The following is a 15,563-nucleotide window of genomic DNA, read 5'->3' as shown; positions in this document are numbered from 1 at the left end:
CACTGGTAGGGTTCTGACATGAGTCTGCAAGCAGCTGATTTATGAGGGTCTCTGTGCCGTCACACCTCTCTGCTCATGATCATCTGTATTTGCAGCTGCTCCCCAGCGCTAGCATCAGCGCCTCAGCTCCACCTCAGGTCATCAGGCATTAGATTCTCACGAGGAGCGTGCGACCTAGATGGCTCAAATCCGCAGTTCACAGTAGGGTCTGCGCTCCTGTGAGAATCTAATGCTGCAGCTGGTCTGACAGGAGGCGGGGCTCAGGCGGTAATGCGAGCCATGGGGAGCGGCTGCAAATACAGACGAAGCTTCGCTCCGCTTGCCTGCCGCTCACCTCCTGCTGTGTGCCTGGTTACTAACAGGCCACGAACCGATACCAGTCCGTGGCCTGGGGGCTAGGGACCCCTGATTTAAGTCACTATAAATTAGATTAGACTGATAAAGAAAAATACTGAATGTGATTCATAAAAAAGTTATGGCCAAGGGTATGATTTAACTAAACTTACTGATCTATAACACAAAACTTCACTCAGTTCAGCAATAAGGGCATTTTAAACACCTTTACCAGCGCAACTTAATTTTGAAATTTTGATGTTTTTCTGCTAAGGTTTCAATACTACTATAAGAATTTAAGAAACAGAACCTATTTTTAGATCTTCAAGATCAGTGCCCTCTTAAAAAAAAAATTACAAATCAACTCAACAGTAATTTTTCATTCTACTTTCACTGAGCTAAAAATGACAACCCAAAGCATTTCAACTATCAACCCTAGTGTGACATGTGTATGTACATTTCAAAGTAAAAAACCTGGGACTAAACTCATTACAAAAGTAGAGCTGGAAAATCAAGTCACATTTATTTATAATAGAAACCTCTAATAGAATCTAAAGAAAAAATGGTTCTGATGAACCTAGGGGCAGGACAGGAATAAAGACGCAGACATAGAGAATGGACTTGAGGACATGGGGAGGGGGAAGGGTAAGCTGGGACCGAAATGAGAGAGTGGCATGGACATATATACACCACCAAATGTAGAATAGATAGCTAGTGGGAAGCAGCTGCATAGCACAGGGAGATCAGCTCGGTGCTTTGTGACCACCTAGAGGGGTGGGATAGGGAGGGTGGGAGGGAGACACCAGAGGGAGGAGATATGGGGATGTATGTATATGTACAGCTGATTCACTTTGTGGTAGAGCGGAAACTAACAAACAATTGTAAAGCAATTATACTCCAATAAAGAGGTTAAAAAAAAAAAGAAACCTTTTACTATTATTTCTTCTTCATGTCTGCTTCCCCATCTCATCTCTTGATTTATTCTTTTCTCCCAGTTTTAGTCGCTTCCCTTCTTTCCCTTACACCCTGGACTCTGCGGTAGGTCTCATTCTCTCACTCTTAGCTTGTCCTTGGCTTACCATTCTACTTCAGTCCTTCAACCCACCTTCCCAGACAGCCTAGGCAATGATGGAGAATGGTACCAGCTATACAGATTTGTTCAACAAAAATACAGACAGATAATTCCATCTCTGGTCCTTGACATATTTATCTATCACTAACTTATCTTGTCAGATCCTTCTTCTGTTCACCGATCAAAACTTTTGCCACTTTCTTCAGTTCTGTGCCCAATGGCCCACACAATTCTCAGCAGATGACTGAACTTAAACTTCACAGCAAAATGAGACAATCATACAGAACTTCCTGTTCACCCTAAGAAATTACTATCTGAGTCCATATTGTTGCTTCCTTCCTTGCTCTAGAGAAAGAGGCATCCCTCCTTCTAGCTAAAGCATTCAGTCTTTGATGCTCTAAATACCAGCTCCTCCAGAACTGGATGGTACTGGCCCATCATTTAACCTTTGTGATATTTTTCTTCAACTTTTCCTGCTCCATTAATTCCATTCCATCTTCCCTGAAGTCTCTCCTCGTTTAAAAAGAAAAAAACAAAGATTCTCCCCGACCCTGCACTAGCTTCCATCCAATCCCTCTCAATCTCCACAAATAATTTATGTGAAGAATATAAACTCAGTCACGGCTTTATATCGCTTTTTATTCACTGCACTTAGCTTTCGCCTCCACCGCCTCTGTGCAGTCCCCTTCCCCACACCTGCTTCACCCGCCTGCCCCTGGGTAGCCGTCCTCCTCCGAGTCCTGGTCTCCACGCTCCTCTCTCTCCACCTTCTGAGTTCATTATGCAAATATCCAAGTGCCCACGAAATCTCCGCCTCAAGGTCTGTGAGACATCTCAAGTCAACTAAGCATTTCTTACATTTCTTCTCTAATCTTAGTATCCATTTTTAACTCAGCTTGCTGATACCAAAATTTACCCCATTACTCAGTAACTGGAGGGCCATTCTAGAATATTCTGTTGCCTTGCCACTGCTTCAGACCCAAGCAAGCAGAAATCCTCTTGCTTCTCTCTTCATCTCACACCCTCCAGACCACTGTTTACTCCAGGCTCTCACCATCTCTCCTGCATGACTGCACACAGCCCCTGCCGGCAGCCTCCCCCAGCCGATTTCTATGCTCAGCTCTCAACTTCTCCAACCTGTTCTCTCTGTTATAATAAAGTTACTGAAAGCAAACCAGACCACAGTTTCAACTTCCTTGCTTAGAACTCTTCCAAGGCCTTCCGGGGCTTGAGTCCTAACTCTGCAATCCCATTTTCTCCCTCCCTCTAACCCACACCCCTCCAGAATTAAAACAACAAAACAATAACAGTGCTTTACATTCGCTGGAACACAAAACTTTACAGTTTAAGCGAATTACGTTTGAGCATTTTGTTCCTCTGCCTAGAACAGCCTCCCCTCGATGCACATACCAGGTAAATTCTTCATTCACCTTGAGAGGCAGCTCTGCTCTCCCTTTTCTGACGCCCTGCTTTCTGAAGACCACCACCCCACAGTGATCTCCACGTAGAGCTCTGTACTTCTTCCACTGGGCTACCCTGGACTCTGTACCTATTCCTGTTACTCTACCACATTCCAGAGTTGACGCTGGTAAAAAACTCCAAATTTATCTTTTCCATAACGGTACCCCTGAATGATTTATCAAGAAATATACTATATTTGACATATTATTTTACCCTGAAATAAAAGCATACTATTATATTCAAAGGGAAAAAAACCCTCATCTTAGCACACAGAAAACAGAAAAAAAAAGATTGTCTCAAAATTCACAGAGGTTAAGAGCAGAGGATCTCAGAGCTTTTGTCAGAATACACACAAAGTACTTAGCACAGTGTCTGAAACACACTTACATGTTCTTAATAGTTAATCGCTGTCAACATTAACATTATTATTATTAACTAAAGTAACCAGAGTTGGATGGATCAAAATTTGTTCTAGGTCATAGGTACTTTAGGCCTCAGTCCTAAATATTGCAGATACCACCAAAACTCTCCTGAAATTTTTAAGAACAATGAAAAAAGACCTTTAGAATGTTTCTCATTATACTAGTACACGTGATAAATAATAACTACGTTTTGTTCTTCAAAAGTAAATACTTTGTAATGATACTTTCCCTAATGGAAATCAGTAAATTACCAAGATATTCTACTGAAGACACCAAGGTCTTCTTGCTAGAATTTCCTTTGTCACCACATATTAAAACAAATGCATCAAATGATTAAGACACCAAAATGCAAGACACATCTTTTCTTACAGAGCTATAAATTCTAAGATGGGTGATAAAAGCTACTTTACCTTCAGGGGCATCTGCATCACATCTCTTTGGCACAGAAAGGGTTGAATTGCCTTTATGGGCATCGTAAGTTATATTGCTCTGAAAGATGAAAATATAGTTAAAATATAAATAGTATATTAATATATTTCGATTAAAAAGTAATCACTTTATGAACTTTATACTGTTTTCTATTAAACTACATCTAGCTAATATTCTAAAAGGTAAATTACATAAAATTGCAACTAGAAGAAAAAGATTTAGGGTAAATTTAACATTAGGGCTTTCCTATAACAATCATTAGGCCCTGTGTTGAACAACAGAGCTTCTGCCCAGAGAAACGGCCTACTTATTTTTCCACTGTGGAACAAGAAAAGAATATCATTCATCCATGCAAAAGCATGACGATATTTCATTCATTCACAGAAGAATGTTTTATAAGCATGACCTAGTGAACCAGGTGCAGGAGATAAGGCAAGAAGAGAATAAAAGGTATAAGAAATGAAAAAAATGACTAAGGTGACCTTCTAGCATCATTTCCCAAACTTGTGTCATTCGTTACCTCCATTATGATCGTGTCTTATCTTTGATCCACTGGCATTGTTACTTAATATTTTTCAATGAACTAACTTTTCAATCCTTAGCAATATTATGGATGGTATTAAAGGTCTGATGTGCTTACTAGATCTTGTTTGTTTGTTCCTAATTACATATTAGAGTAAAGAAAGAATGGAGGAAGTACAGGATAAAGGAGTGACCCGGGGAGAATGGATTAATAATGAAAAACTCCATTAAAGTAAGGCTTGAACTGGGCTGTGAAACATGGATTTGATTTGACTTGTTAGAAGGTAAAGCAAGAGATATTTTAGGAAAAGGAAACTAAACAAAGGCTGAATTAGATATGGTCAAAATATGTTAAGCTGTCAAAATATTCAAACTAGCTCTCCAGGTACAACTAGGAATCACAGCTGGCTTTTGAAAGATCAACACCAAGGAATCACTGTAACAGGTAAGAGGGTCCCTGTCATGTTAAGAGAAAGCATAGTTACATACAAATAAAATAGTTATAAAGTCTCTCCTATGGGATTCATGGTACCAATGAGCAGACATAATTTTCTGCACACCAAAACTTTTTGGGGAGCCATATTAATAAACTTACTTAAAATATTATTTTAGAGTAAATATTATGAGTTTTAGTGAAGTGCTGAGACACAGCTCAGTAGCCTGGCACCATGGGATCCATTTAAGGAACTACTGTAATGAAATTCAGTGTTATTTTTAAAAAGAACTTGTTTGAAACAAATATAAACATGCTGAGAAATGGAATGAAAAACTAGTTTTAGCAATATTAAGTTTAACCTGATGAGCTAATATGTTAGCTTTCACAAATGAGAATTTGATTTTAGATTTCACTATGTTTAAAATATCAAAATACTGACTTTTTAAAGTGTGCACTTACCTCTATCAGGTAGTTCTGGCTTCCGTACATAACATACTGGGGGGCGAGGCTGTAAATCATGTAGCTAGTGTGAAGCACAATAAGCAGAAGTATCATGCAGAGAAACAAGAGCGCCTGGGGCCTGGTTCTCCCCCTTCTGATTTTATACAACTGGAACGAAAGAACACAGGGATGATATTCCAGCAACACGTTTCATGTGAAGGGACTGAGTCCCACGCCTTTGTTAGGGGGGTAACGAACACAGTTCAATCCACCGTTTCTTTTTCCCAAAATAAATGCTAAGAATTCTTAACCTTTCCAGATAATTATAAGAATAACAAAGAATAACAACGCTTTCCCTGTAAAGCTTCTAGGTTTAGATTCATGTTTATTTTAAAAACTCAAGACCTAGAGAATATATTTGTACTCACACGGTCTGTTTCAGAAAAATCTTCTAAACTTATTATGTAATAGCATCTGTTAGAAGTTCCTAGAGCTAAGAAGAACTGAGAACTACTTCTATCTAAAGATTAGAGGAGTTTCAACTGTAAGTATTACTAATATATTTGAGTTTTATATAATATTACTTCCCAAGGACAGACATGCCATATGTTTTAAATACTCATTTCTATGAAATACGATATCCTCATATTATACTCTACTATAAAACTATAATATAGTTTATGGTAATTTATGTTCATCTGACTACAGCTATTTTCACATGTATCCATACAGGAGGGAAACTAAAACATGTGGTAACAGATAGAAGGAGCCTGGTGACGGGCTTCATTTCAACGGCAGAGCACATTTTTATTCTAGCAACTAAAATAGCACCTCCCTGTTTTATTACTAGATTGTAGTACAGTATAGAGTAATAGGACTCCAATACTGGACGGGATATGATCACCTAAAAATGAACGTTTCCCAGCTTCCCTACTCCTAGTAGTGGCTGGTAGTGATAAAACATTAAACGTCAAAAGGAAAGCAGTCTGTTGGGGACTTCTGGGAAAGTCTTGCTTTTTGATATAGGTATCACCACTTCTCCTAGCTATGTTTTCCTTATGGAACACGGACAGAATAAATGGGGTTGAAGCAGCCATATCACAATCATGAGGGAGAAGCCAAGAGGAATCCAGAGATATTAGACTTGATTTTTGAGCTACTGAAGCAATGCTAGATTTTAAAAATGTTCCACAGCAAGAAGTCTTTCATTAGTTCAAGCCACTATTTAACTGAATTTTACCCACAGCTGGAAGTATGAAGATGATGTATCTCGTTTTAAAATTCTTAATTTATATCAAGATGACTCTAAGAGGAAAATGACCCTTTCTCCAAACATACAGTAATCTTTCACTCCCAGTAGTAAGGGCCATCTTTTGAGCTACCATGAGTCCAGCTGTGCTTCAGTGTGTTCCCATGCAGCCTAACACTAAGGAAAATAATAGAACTTCTAGCCCAGGACTTCTCCACCTCGGCACTGCCGATGTTTTCGGCTGGAAAGTCTTTGCTGTGGGAGGCTGCCCTGTGCAATGCAAGATGTTTAACCGAATCCCTGTACTCTAACCAACAGATGCCAGTAGCGCCTCCTAGTTATAACAACTGAAAACATCCCCAGACTTTGCCAAATGGATCCGGGAGGGCAAAAGCGTCCCTGTAGACGAAGAGCACTTTTATGTTAACATGAAGTGAAAAAGCTAGTATTTCCATTTTTGGTATCAAGATATTTACAACTTCTATATTATAAATCTAAGATAATTTGCAATAATGGAGATTATGCACAAAATGATGAAAAAAATCAAAATGATATTGTAACATATACTCACTCTAATCCAAAAGAACCATATGCCAATATTTCGAATCCCCGCCATTGAAGTAAAAATAAAGTACATAACAATAGTTGTTATAAGAATATAATCAAGAGGAAACACCTGAAAAAAGATAAAATTAAACTTAATACACAAACAATAAGGGCTTTAGAAGTCATGTAAAATTAACTGAAAATTCATTGTTCATATTTGGCAATGTTTAAAATATCAACCCTGATCAGGTTACTATGATAATGCAAAAAAAAAAAAAACCTGCAAGAAACAATTACCAAACTACCAAACTATTACCAAATTGCTCAGTATCATTATCCTAAGAAAAATCCTATAACAAATTAAACTAAAAATTACATTTATATATGGAATAAAAGACTTCGTTAAAAAGTAAAAACGGGAAGTGCTTGGAAAAGTTCACCCCTAAGTCTTATCACGTATCCCCAAATCAAGTTATGTATAACATGAGAGTTCAGTAATACATCAATACAATAATTTTTAAAGCAACATATCAACATAGAAGTTATATGTAAATAAAAAGCCAAATCAGCAGAGGGCACAAGCATATACTTCCAAGTACTAATAGGTTTGTCAACATAATAATTTGACAGAGTGTGACAATGTTTGCTAGAGTATAAAATGGATGATTTTTTTACTTACTGTTTGTAGTAAAGGCAAAAGCATATTCAGTGGATTACTCAGGTTAGCTCCAAAAATTATGAAACCAGAATCTATTCCAGCTGAATGAAGAGCTTTATCCAAACTATAACAAAAAAATGTATAAAGAGTGAATTTACATATTGCACCACATTTTCAGTTACTTTAGAAAGAATATCATCATAACTTAAGCATGCAGACTCAATGGAGACAAAGAAAACCACAGATAACAAATTAAACCTCACTTAAATATCTTACAGATATTGTTCAATTGATACAGAATAAAGAAATACTGTCTATTATTGGAGCTTTTTACTCATTCTTTGAGTTAATGCTATAGAACACTTGAAGTAAAATAGCTACTTAAGATGAATAGGGCTACACTAATGGAATTCAGCGTGGAAAATGTATATTATAGGATGTGTGTTAGTGCTTTAGAAAATGTGTCTACTGTACTTACTTGGACAGGAAGAGAGAAATTATAAACAGCAATGCAACTAAGATGAAAAATATTCCCCAAATGATCTAAAAGCAAAAAAAAAAATAAATCGTTAAAATATACTTCTGAAGTTGATATTAAAAGCACAAAACCATTATGCTCAATGGGTTACTAGCATATGACAATGATCTAAAAAAAATGACCTAAGATAAATTTTAATTTAATATGTAATCATATAGTATATAATCCTAGGCACACATCATCTAAATTTTCATTATGAGACTATTTGAGAACAAAAACACAAAAGAGACAATGCATTTGAAAGTTTTCATTGGTAAGTAAACAAATGAGACTCTTTGCTAGGTCCAATAAAAGGTTTATATTCAGTTATACTCAAATATAAAAAGTTAACTGAAAACTACATTAAGACTAATATACATACACAAAAAACCAAAACCAAGAAACTCATCAGGTTACGTTAACCTGTTGTTAAAACAGAGAAGTTGGAACATTTTCTCACAGAAGTAATGAGATACTATATAGCTGACCCTTGGACAATGCAGGGGTTAGAGGCACTGACCCTCTGCACAGTCAAAAATCTGCATAGAACTTACAGTCGGCCCACTGCGACATCCAGATTCAACCTACTGCGGATGGCATGGTGCTGTAATATGTGCTACTGAAAATTATCCATGTGTAAGTGGACCTGAGCAGTTCACACCATGCTGTTCACGGGTCAGCTGTGTATATCTTATAAATAGATTATACCACAGCCTAGAAAAGTCTATATAACTGATAATATTCTTGAAATAGAGTACTAACAGCACTGAAGAAACTGTCATATAGAACTCTCTGTGCGGAAGGATGTGGTAATAAGCATTGTACACTTCCTTGTACTCAAGTATGAACTTTATAGTATGAAAGGATATGTATGAAGTATGAAAAGATAGCATATGAACTTTATAGTAGGACCACAGAAAACAAGGAAAACAATAATTGGAACTGGGTCTCTAAGGAATAAAATTTCAGAATTAAAAAAAGGGATGAAATCTATGTTTGGCGAGAGCCAAAAGGAAGATTCCTATTAAGTACAGTTAAGTGTTTCGGTTTGTCCTTTGCCTGGAATTGATAGGAATAGATGGGAAACATCATGAATGTTAAGGAGATTTTTCATCTTATTTCACATGATCGTTGAGTATATTTTAGAATTCTGACAGGATAAAAAAAGTAGAATAACAACCCATTATCCTACCCAGCATATAAAGATGAATCTGGAAAAAAATTTTAGGACTGTGTTCTAGGGAACTCTTCAGTTCTGAAAGAGTGCCTTTAGAGCTCACTGGAAGAAGCAGCTTGGCAAGAGAGGACCAAAAAGACTATAGGCTTCCTGGTGGTGCAGTGGTTAAGAATCCGCCTGCCAATGCAGGGGACACGGGCTCGAGCCCTGGTCCAGGAAGATCCCACATGCCGCGGAGCAACTAAGCCCGTGCACCGCAACTACTGAGCCTGTTTTCTAAAGACCGCAAGCCGCAACAAAGAGTAGCCCCTGCTTGCTGCAACTAGAGAAAGTCTGGGTGTGGCAACGAAGACCCAATGCAGCCAAAACCAAACAAATAAATAAATAAATTTATTTAAAAAAAAAACACAAAAAACGACTATAGGCATCATTTGAAATAAAGACCCCTGCATGTATCCATTTTACATACGGGGTTTCACATGAGCATTCATTTATTTTAAAATGTTTCATTGCTAAATAAGTGTGAAGTGACCCCTTCACAGTAACAGAAGTTTATTTGTAGCAGGTAAAGGAGCGCACACAATCTTCTTCTACTCATTGCTAAATAAGTGTGAGTGACCCCTTCATAGTAACAGAGTTTATCAGTAGCAGGTAAAGGAGCGTACACAATCTTCTTCTACTAGGTTTGAGCATGGCACTTGATGCCTAAGAGAACTGGAGACAATATCCTTACACTGAGGAAACATATTACTTCCCAGTAGCCTGTTGATAAGAAACAGCTTGTAGCATGAGGTAGTACAGCTGCCAACTACCAATGAGCAGTAGAGGAACATGACCCAGAGACAGCAGGAGAAATTAACATTCCCCTCCCCTGATCCCCATTTTGGGGGAGGAAAAGAAAAGAAAATCCTTAACTACTTTCCCACTCTGTTGAGATGCATGACCCAGAGTTAGACTGTTTAATCACAGCTACTTACAAAACAAAGAAAAAATATTAAAAAGATAAATGGTTTATAAAGACCAAGGAAACTGTATATATTTATATATAAGAACTTAAGTTAGTACTTCCAGAATCATGTCAGTGGTGACCACCCTGGGCTGACCTAAATGCTACATATTCCACACTAGCTATAGTGTTAGTTTTAAAATAAAAATTAAGCCAGGGCTTCCCTGGTGGTGCAGTGGTTGGGAGTCCGCCTGCCGATGCAGGGGACACGGGTTCGTGCCTCGGTCCGGGAGTATCCCACGTGCCGCGGTGCGACTGGGCCTGTGAGCCATGGCCGCTGGGCCTGCGCGTCCGGAGCCTGTGCTCCGCAACGGGAGAGGCCACAGCAGTGAGAGGCCCGCGTACCGCAAAAAAAAAAAATTAAGCCAAAGAGATGACATCAGTAAAGGTAACAGAATAAGAACTTCTGAAAATCCTTTCCCCCCTAAAAGCAATGAGAAAACTGGCATAAATGGTCAGAATCAACTTTTTTAACACTCTGAAAATTAACCAGAGGCATGCAACAATCTAGGAGCATTTATTCAGGAAAAACAGCTGAATCTCAGCAAGAGCACAGAGCACTGTGGCATTCCGACTTGCTCTAGTACCAATCCCTCCTCTCTCGTGTATGGTAGATGGCCTGTAAAAGCCATAAGCCTGGTAGCCATCTGTGAAAGCAGAAAGGGGCTGAAGTTCTCTCAGAGTCTCCTTCCCAGAGAACTGCCATTACTAGACCCGCCTGGTAATGCCATGGAAGATCCCATTTGCAAGACTGTCTGTGTTTGGCCTGAACTGGAGTTCACACAGTGCAAAAATTCCTTTTCCGCAGGAGTGTCTGTCAAAAAATTACAGGCAACCAATGAACTTCATGGCCACAAGAGCTAGTCAATATCAGGCAAAAAAATAAACTAACTAAAAAGATTAAAACGGAAACCTAGGGAATGAGATGTCCACAGGTGCTCTGAAAAGTTTCCACATATTCCTGGGAATGAAGAAGGCCCTGTGCATGCTCAGGAAAGACAGGAGTGGCCTAAATGTCCACTTGTGGTTGACCCCGAAGCTCTGTCTGCACGAGCAGGAAGTGCAGGAGAAGGCAGCACTGCAGTGCCAGCCTGGGTGCTGAACTCATGTCTCCACTCACACACAGCCCCTCAGCAAAGACTGAGACTTACTGGTTCTAGGTGTTTAGAAAATCTTCATCCAGTTATTAACTAAAGTAACCAAGCAGAAACTTGGGTGACTACACACAACAAAGAATACAGACTTTACAGAATAATTCACAAAAGTCACTAAACAAACAACAACAAAGAGTAATAACAGCAAATCCAGGGGAGACTCTGATCTCCAGAGTTACCACATTATATTATTTAAAACTTCCCAGGTTTTAACCAAAAAAAAAAAAAAAAAAAAAAAATTAAAGAGACATGCAAAGCAGCAAGAAAGTATGACTAATAGAAGAAACAAATCAACAGGCACTGTCCTTGAGGAAGTCCTTGATGACGCTGAACTTACTCGACAAAAACTTTAAAGCCACTATTTTAAATATGTTCAAGGAACTAAAGAAAAGCATGTCTTAAGAACTAAAACAAATTATGAGAACAATTTCTCACCAAATACAGAATATCAACAATGAAATGGAAATTATAAAAAAGGAAGTGAATTGAAATTCTCAAGATGAAAAATATAAAAACTGAAACAAAAAGCTCACTAGAAAACAAAGTGAAAAGTTCAGCAGATCTGATCAGTCAGGAGAAAAGAATCATTAAACTTGAAGATAAATTGATTGAGATGATCAAGTCTGAGGAACAGAATACAGCTCCTTAAGGTCATAGGACTGAGGTCTTCATCTCTTTGCTGGCTATCAGCTGGGAGCCTCATAGTTCCTTGAAGGCATTCATTTCCTGCATTCCTTTTCACGTCCCCTCCATCCTCAAATCAGTAATGGCAGCTCAAGTCTTACATTCTGAATGTCTCTTTCTTACACTTCACTTTAGCACATCTCTCTGACTCTAGCCATGGAAGTTCTCTGCTTTTATGGACTTGTGCTGCTAGATTGGGCCCATCAAGATAATCCAGGGTCAGCTCCATATTTTAAAGTCTATAACATTAATCGCATCTGCAAAGTCCCTTTTGACATTTCGTGTATATTATACTCACAGGTTTCAGGGATTAGGGCGTGGACATCACTGGGGGAAGACAGAGGCATTCTGTCTATCACAAAAAATGATAGTGATTCTTTGTTGGATTGAATGGTTTTTGGCATGAATCCTACTTTGTCTAATAGCACAATCATTACCTGCTTTTTTATTGTTTCCATTTGCTCAGTATATCTTTCAGTACACATTGTTAGCCTTTGTGAATCACTGTTTTAGGATATAGTTATATCCTGCTTTCTGAGGAAAATTAAAAATTTTTCTTTTAATAGTGAGTTAGGTCCATTCACATTTATTGACATGACTAACACGTTTCGCCTCAAAAATATCTTGTTGTTTGATAACTGTGTGTATATTTCCCGTGTTTCTTTCTCCACTTAATGTGAATTCCTTGCTCTTTGATTTTTAGTTCTTTTGTTAAGAGGTTTATATTTTTGTTCTAGTGTACTTAAATTTTCAACTGCCCTTAGCCCCCATTTCCTTATTCATTCCTTTACTAAACAATTTATTAGTTTTTACGTGTCTAACCTATTGCCTATGCAGTAATCTATGAGAAGTTCTTTTCTTTCTCTCCCTTCTTAATTACATTATTTCTATTCATCAGCACATGTTTGTGCCTTATTCTCTGCCCTAGCCCACACCTTCTCTCCACAGACCTACAATATTACATGTTCACCATTTTTCCCTTCGCTGATGTTTACGTTCTTACCTCTTAATTGGTCCAAGCTTGGCAACGAGTGGATTTCTCAAAAGAGCTCAGGGTACAGATCCCGTAACTGTTTTTCTAAAGGCTATTTTGGCTAAATATAAATTCCTTGGTTCTGCCAACTACAAACTGGCACTTGCCACCTGCCTCTACAAGGACTAGGTCACAAACCGCTGCAGCTGCTGACCTTCAACCCCTGAAAGGAGTTCAAGGTGGAGATCAGGAGTGAGGCCCTCTGTGCTCTGGGAAAAACGGCAGAACAGACCTTCATATAGTTAGATATTTTCAGGAGACGATGTAATGAGCCCGATTCCTGCATCTGCTGGTATCTAGAAAAGCACTGCCATCATCCCCGGTGACGTCTGCTCCTCAGGACCAGCAGCCAGCCTCTGCCTCAACGTGTGCTTGACTGCATGTGCCCCCTTCACTGACATCGCACAGAATACCGCCCTTCCCCCCAGCTCCTGCGAGCGGTTCCTCAGAGCTACCCGAGAGGCTGTCTCCAGGGCTATACTCGGCATTTTGCCCCAAATAAAACTTAACTCACAACTCTCACGTTGTGTGTGTGTGTGTTTTTTTTCAGTCGACAGTTCATACGTTTTCACTGAGTTTGTTTGTTTGTTTTTAATGTTCCTCCATTCCTGCCTTGCTTTGTATGTTTTTTAAAAAGTCTAACAATATTGCCCTTGTGAGTTGATTTTTTTTTCTTAGAAATCCTGAGGATTTTTAATTTTACTAGGAAAATTGCACATAAACTTTCCCAGGTACAAAGTGTCTATTTCTTGTCTATTCATGAAATAGAATATATGGTGCTCCAAGGACAATGGTGCCTCAAGGACAAAGGACGACACTGCTTGAAAAAGTGTCAGTGTTACACCCCCCACTGGACTCTTACTCGCCCTCCCCCCCATGTTGCCATGGTTATGAAATTCCTGAGCCCACCTGGGTGACACCCACCTGGGCAACGGGACCTGTCCCAAATAAGGAAAGGCATCTGCCCTGCCCCACTCCCACCCTACAGAAGGAAGGTATATGTGCCTCGATCAATCAGCAAATGAAATTTTCACCTCAGACCATTCCTTTGTTTTCTGGCTATAAAAACTGATCAACAGCACATGCTCGGGCTCGACTCTCCCAGACTACTAGGAATTCGGCCCACTGTTCTGGCACGACCCTTCCCTCTAATAAATCCTGTCTTTACGTTCTGCCTTGTGTCTGGAAATTCTTTTCCAACCAGCGTTCGGACCACAACAGAATATTCATGACACGTGGATTCAGGTCTATTTATTTTTTGGTGTTTTGCGGGAGATTATGCATTTCAATATTCTGCTAATTTGTTTTGTTTTGCTACTGCATGGAAACCACTACACACAGGTAGTTTTTCTTTCTCTTTCAACACTCCTTTTCTGATCCTTTTTACTTCATCTTGTTTTCCTTCTCTTGGTTATCTTTCTGGCTTTCTTCAAAGCCTCCCCTTACTAAATTTTATTTGATTCTCTTCTCCTTTGGACACCTTGGAATTTTGTTTTCATTTCTGAAATTAAGTGTATTTTCCCCTCTGAGTTCAACTCTCTTCATTTCTACCTGCTTTTTGGCCACTTCTGTTTCTGGTTTTTTAAATAGCGGTAAAATACAAATAACATAAACTTACCATCTTAACCATTTTTAAGTGTACAGTTTAGTTGTGTTAAATACATTCACGCTGTTGTGCCACCAATCTCCAGAATTATTTTCATCTTGCAAAACTGAAACTCTGTACCCATTAAACAACAACTCCCCGTACACCTCCTGCCCCCAACCCCTGGAGACCACCACTCTACTTCCTGTCTCTAGGCACCTCATATACAGTATTTGTCTTTTAGTGACTGGCTTATCTCACCTAATTCTGGGGTTTAAGATCAGCCTCAGGCCCACCTCCGAATCTCCTCTTCTCTCTACCATGCCATTTTTCCCAGACTGTCTTTGCCTAACACAAAGTTTGTAGTAAAAGCTGGAGAGAAAACTTGCTGGACTTGGGGATTTTTGTTGTTGTTTTTACTTATAAGTACGGTTGATTCTCCTTTGCAGATTTGGCATTTGCAAGCCCACTGCTCACTAAAATTTATTCATGACCTTAAATCAATACATGTGGCTCTTGGCAGTCTTTTGCAGATACATGCGGAGAGGTAAAAATTCTAAGTCACCGGATGCTCAAGTTCCTAGCTGAGGCTGAACCAGGCCACACTCTGCTTTCTTGTTTCAGCTCTCACACTGTAAACAAGTACCCCTGTAAGTGGTCTACTTAGTGCTACATTCTTTGCATTTTTTGTGCTTTTTGTTGGTAACTTTGTTGTTTAAAATGGCCCCCAAGCATAGTGCTGAAGTGCTGTTTGGTTCCTAAGACTAAGAAGGCTACAACTACTGAGAAAACAGATGTGTTAGTTTTGTTCAGGCATGAGTTATACTGCTGTTGGTCC

General features: G+C 38.9%; 1 protein-coding gene across 1 annotated transcript in view; it reads right to left on the bottom strand.

Annotated features, from left to right (window-relative positions):
• LMBRD1 (LMBR1 domain containing 1) overlaps positions 1-15,563 on the bottom strand; it is a 117,118-nt gene that overhangs the window by 24,795 nt on the left and 76,760 nt on the right. The window contains exons 10-14 of the mRNA XM_065888769.1: positions 8,048-8,112; positions 7,591-7,693; positions 6,937-7,041; positions 5,135-5,284; positions 3,699-3,777 (exon numbers count right to left, since the gene is read on the bottom strand). Of these exons, the coding sequence (XP_065744841.1) occupies positions 3,699-3,777; positions 5,135-5,284; positions 6,937-7,041; positions 7,591-7,693; positions 8,048-8,112 (502 nt within the window). The remainder of the gene's footprint in view (positions 1-3,698; positions 3,778-5,134; positions 5,285-6,936; positions 7,042-7,590; positions 7,694-8,047; positions 8,113-15,563) is intronic.

This window comes from Phocoena phocoena, chromosome 12 (genome assembly GCF_963924675.1).
Source record: "Phocoena phocoena chromosome 12, mPhoPho1.1, whole genome shotgun sequence".
In the NCBI taxonomy this organism is placed as follows: Eukaryota; Metazoa; Chordata; class Mammalia; order Artiodactyla; family Phocoenidae; genus Phocoena; species Phocoena phocoena.
This window is presented reverse-complemented; position numbering and strand designations above follow the sequence as displayed.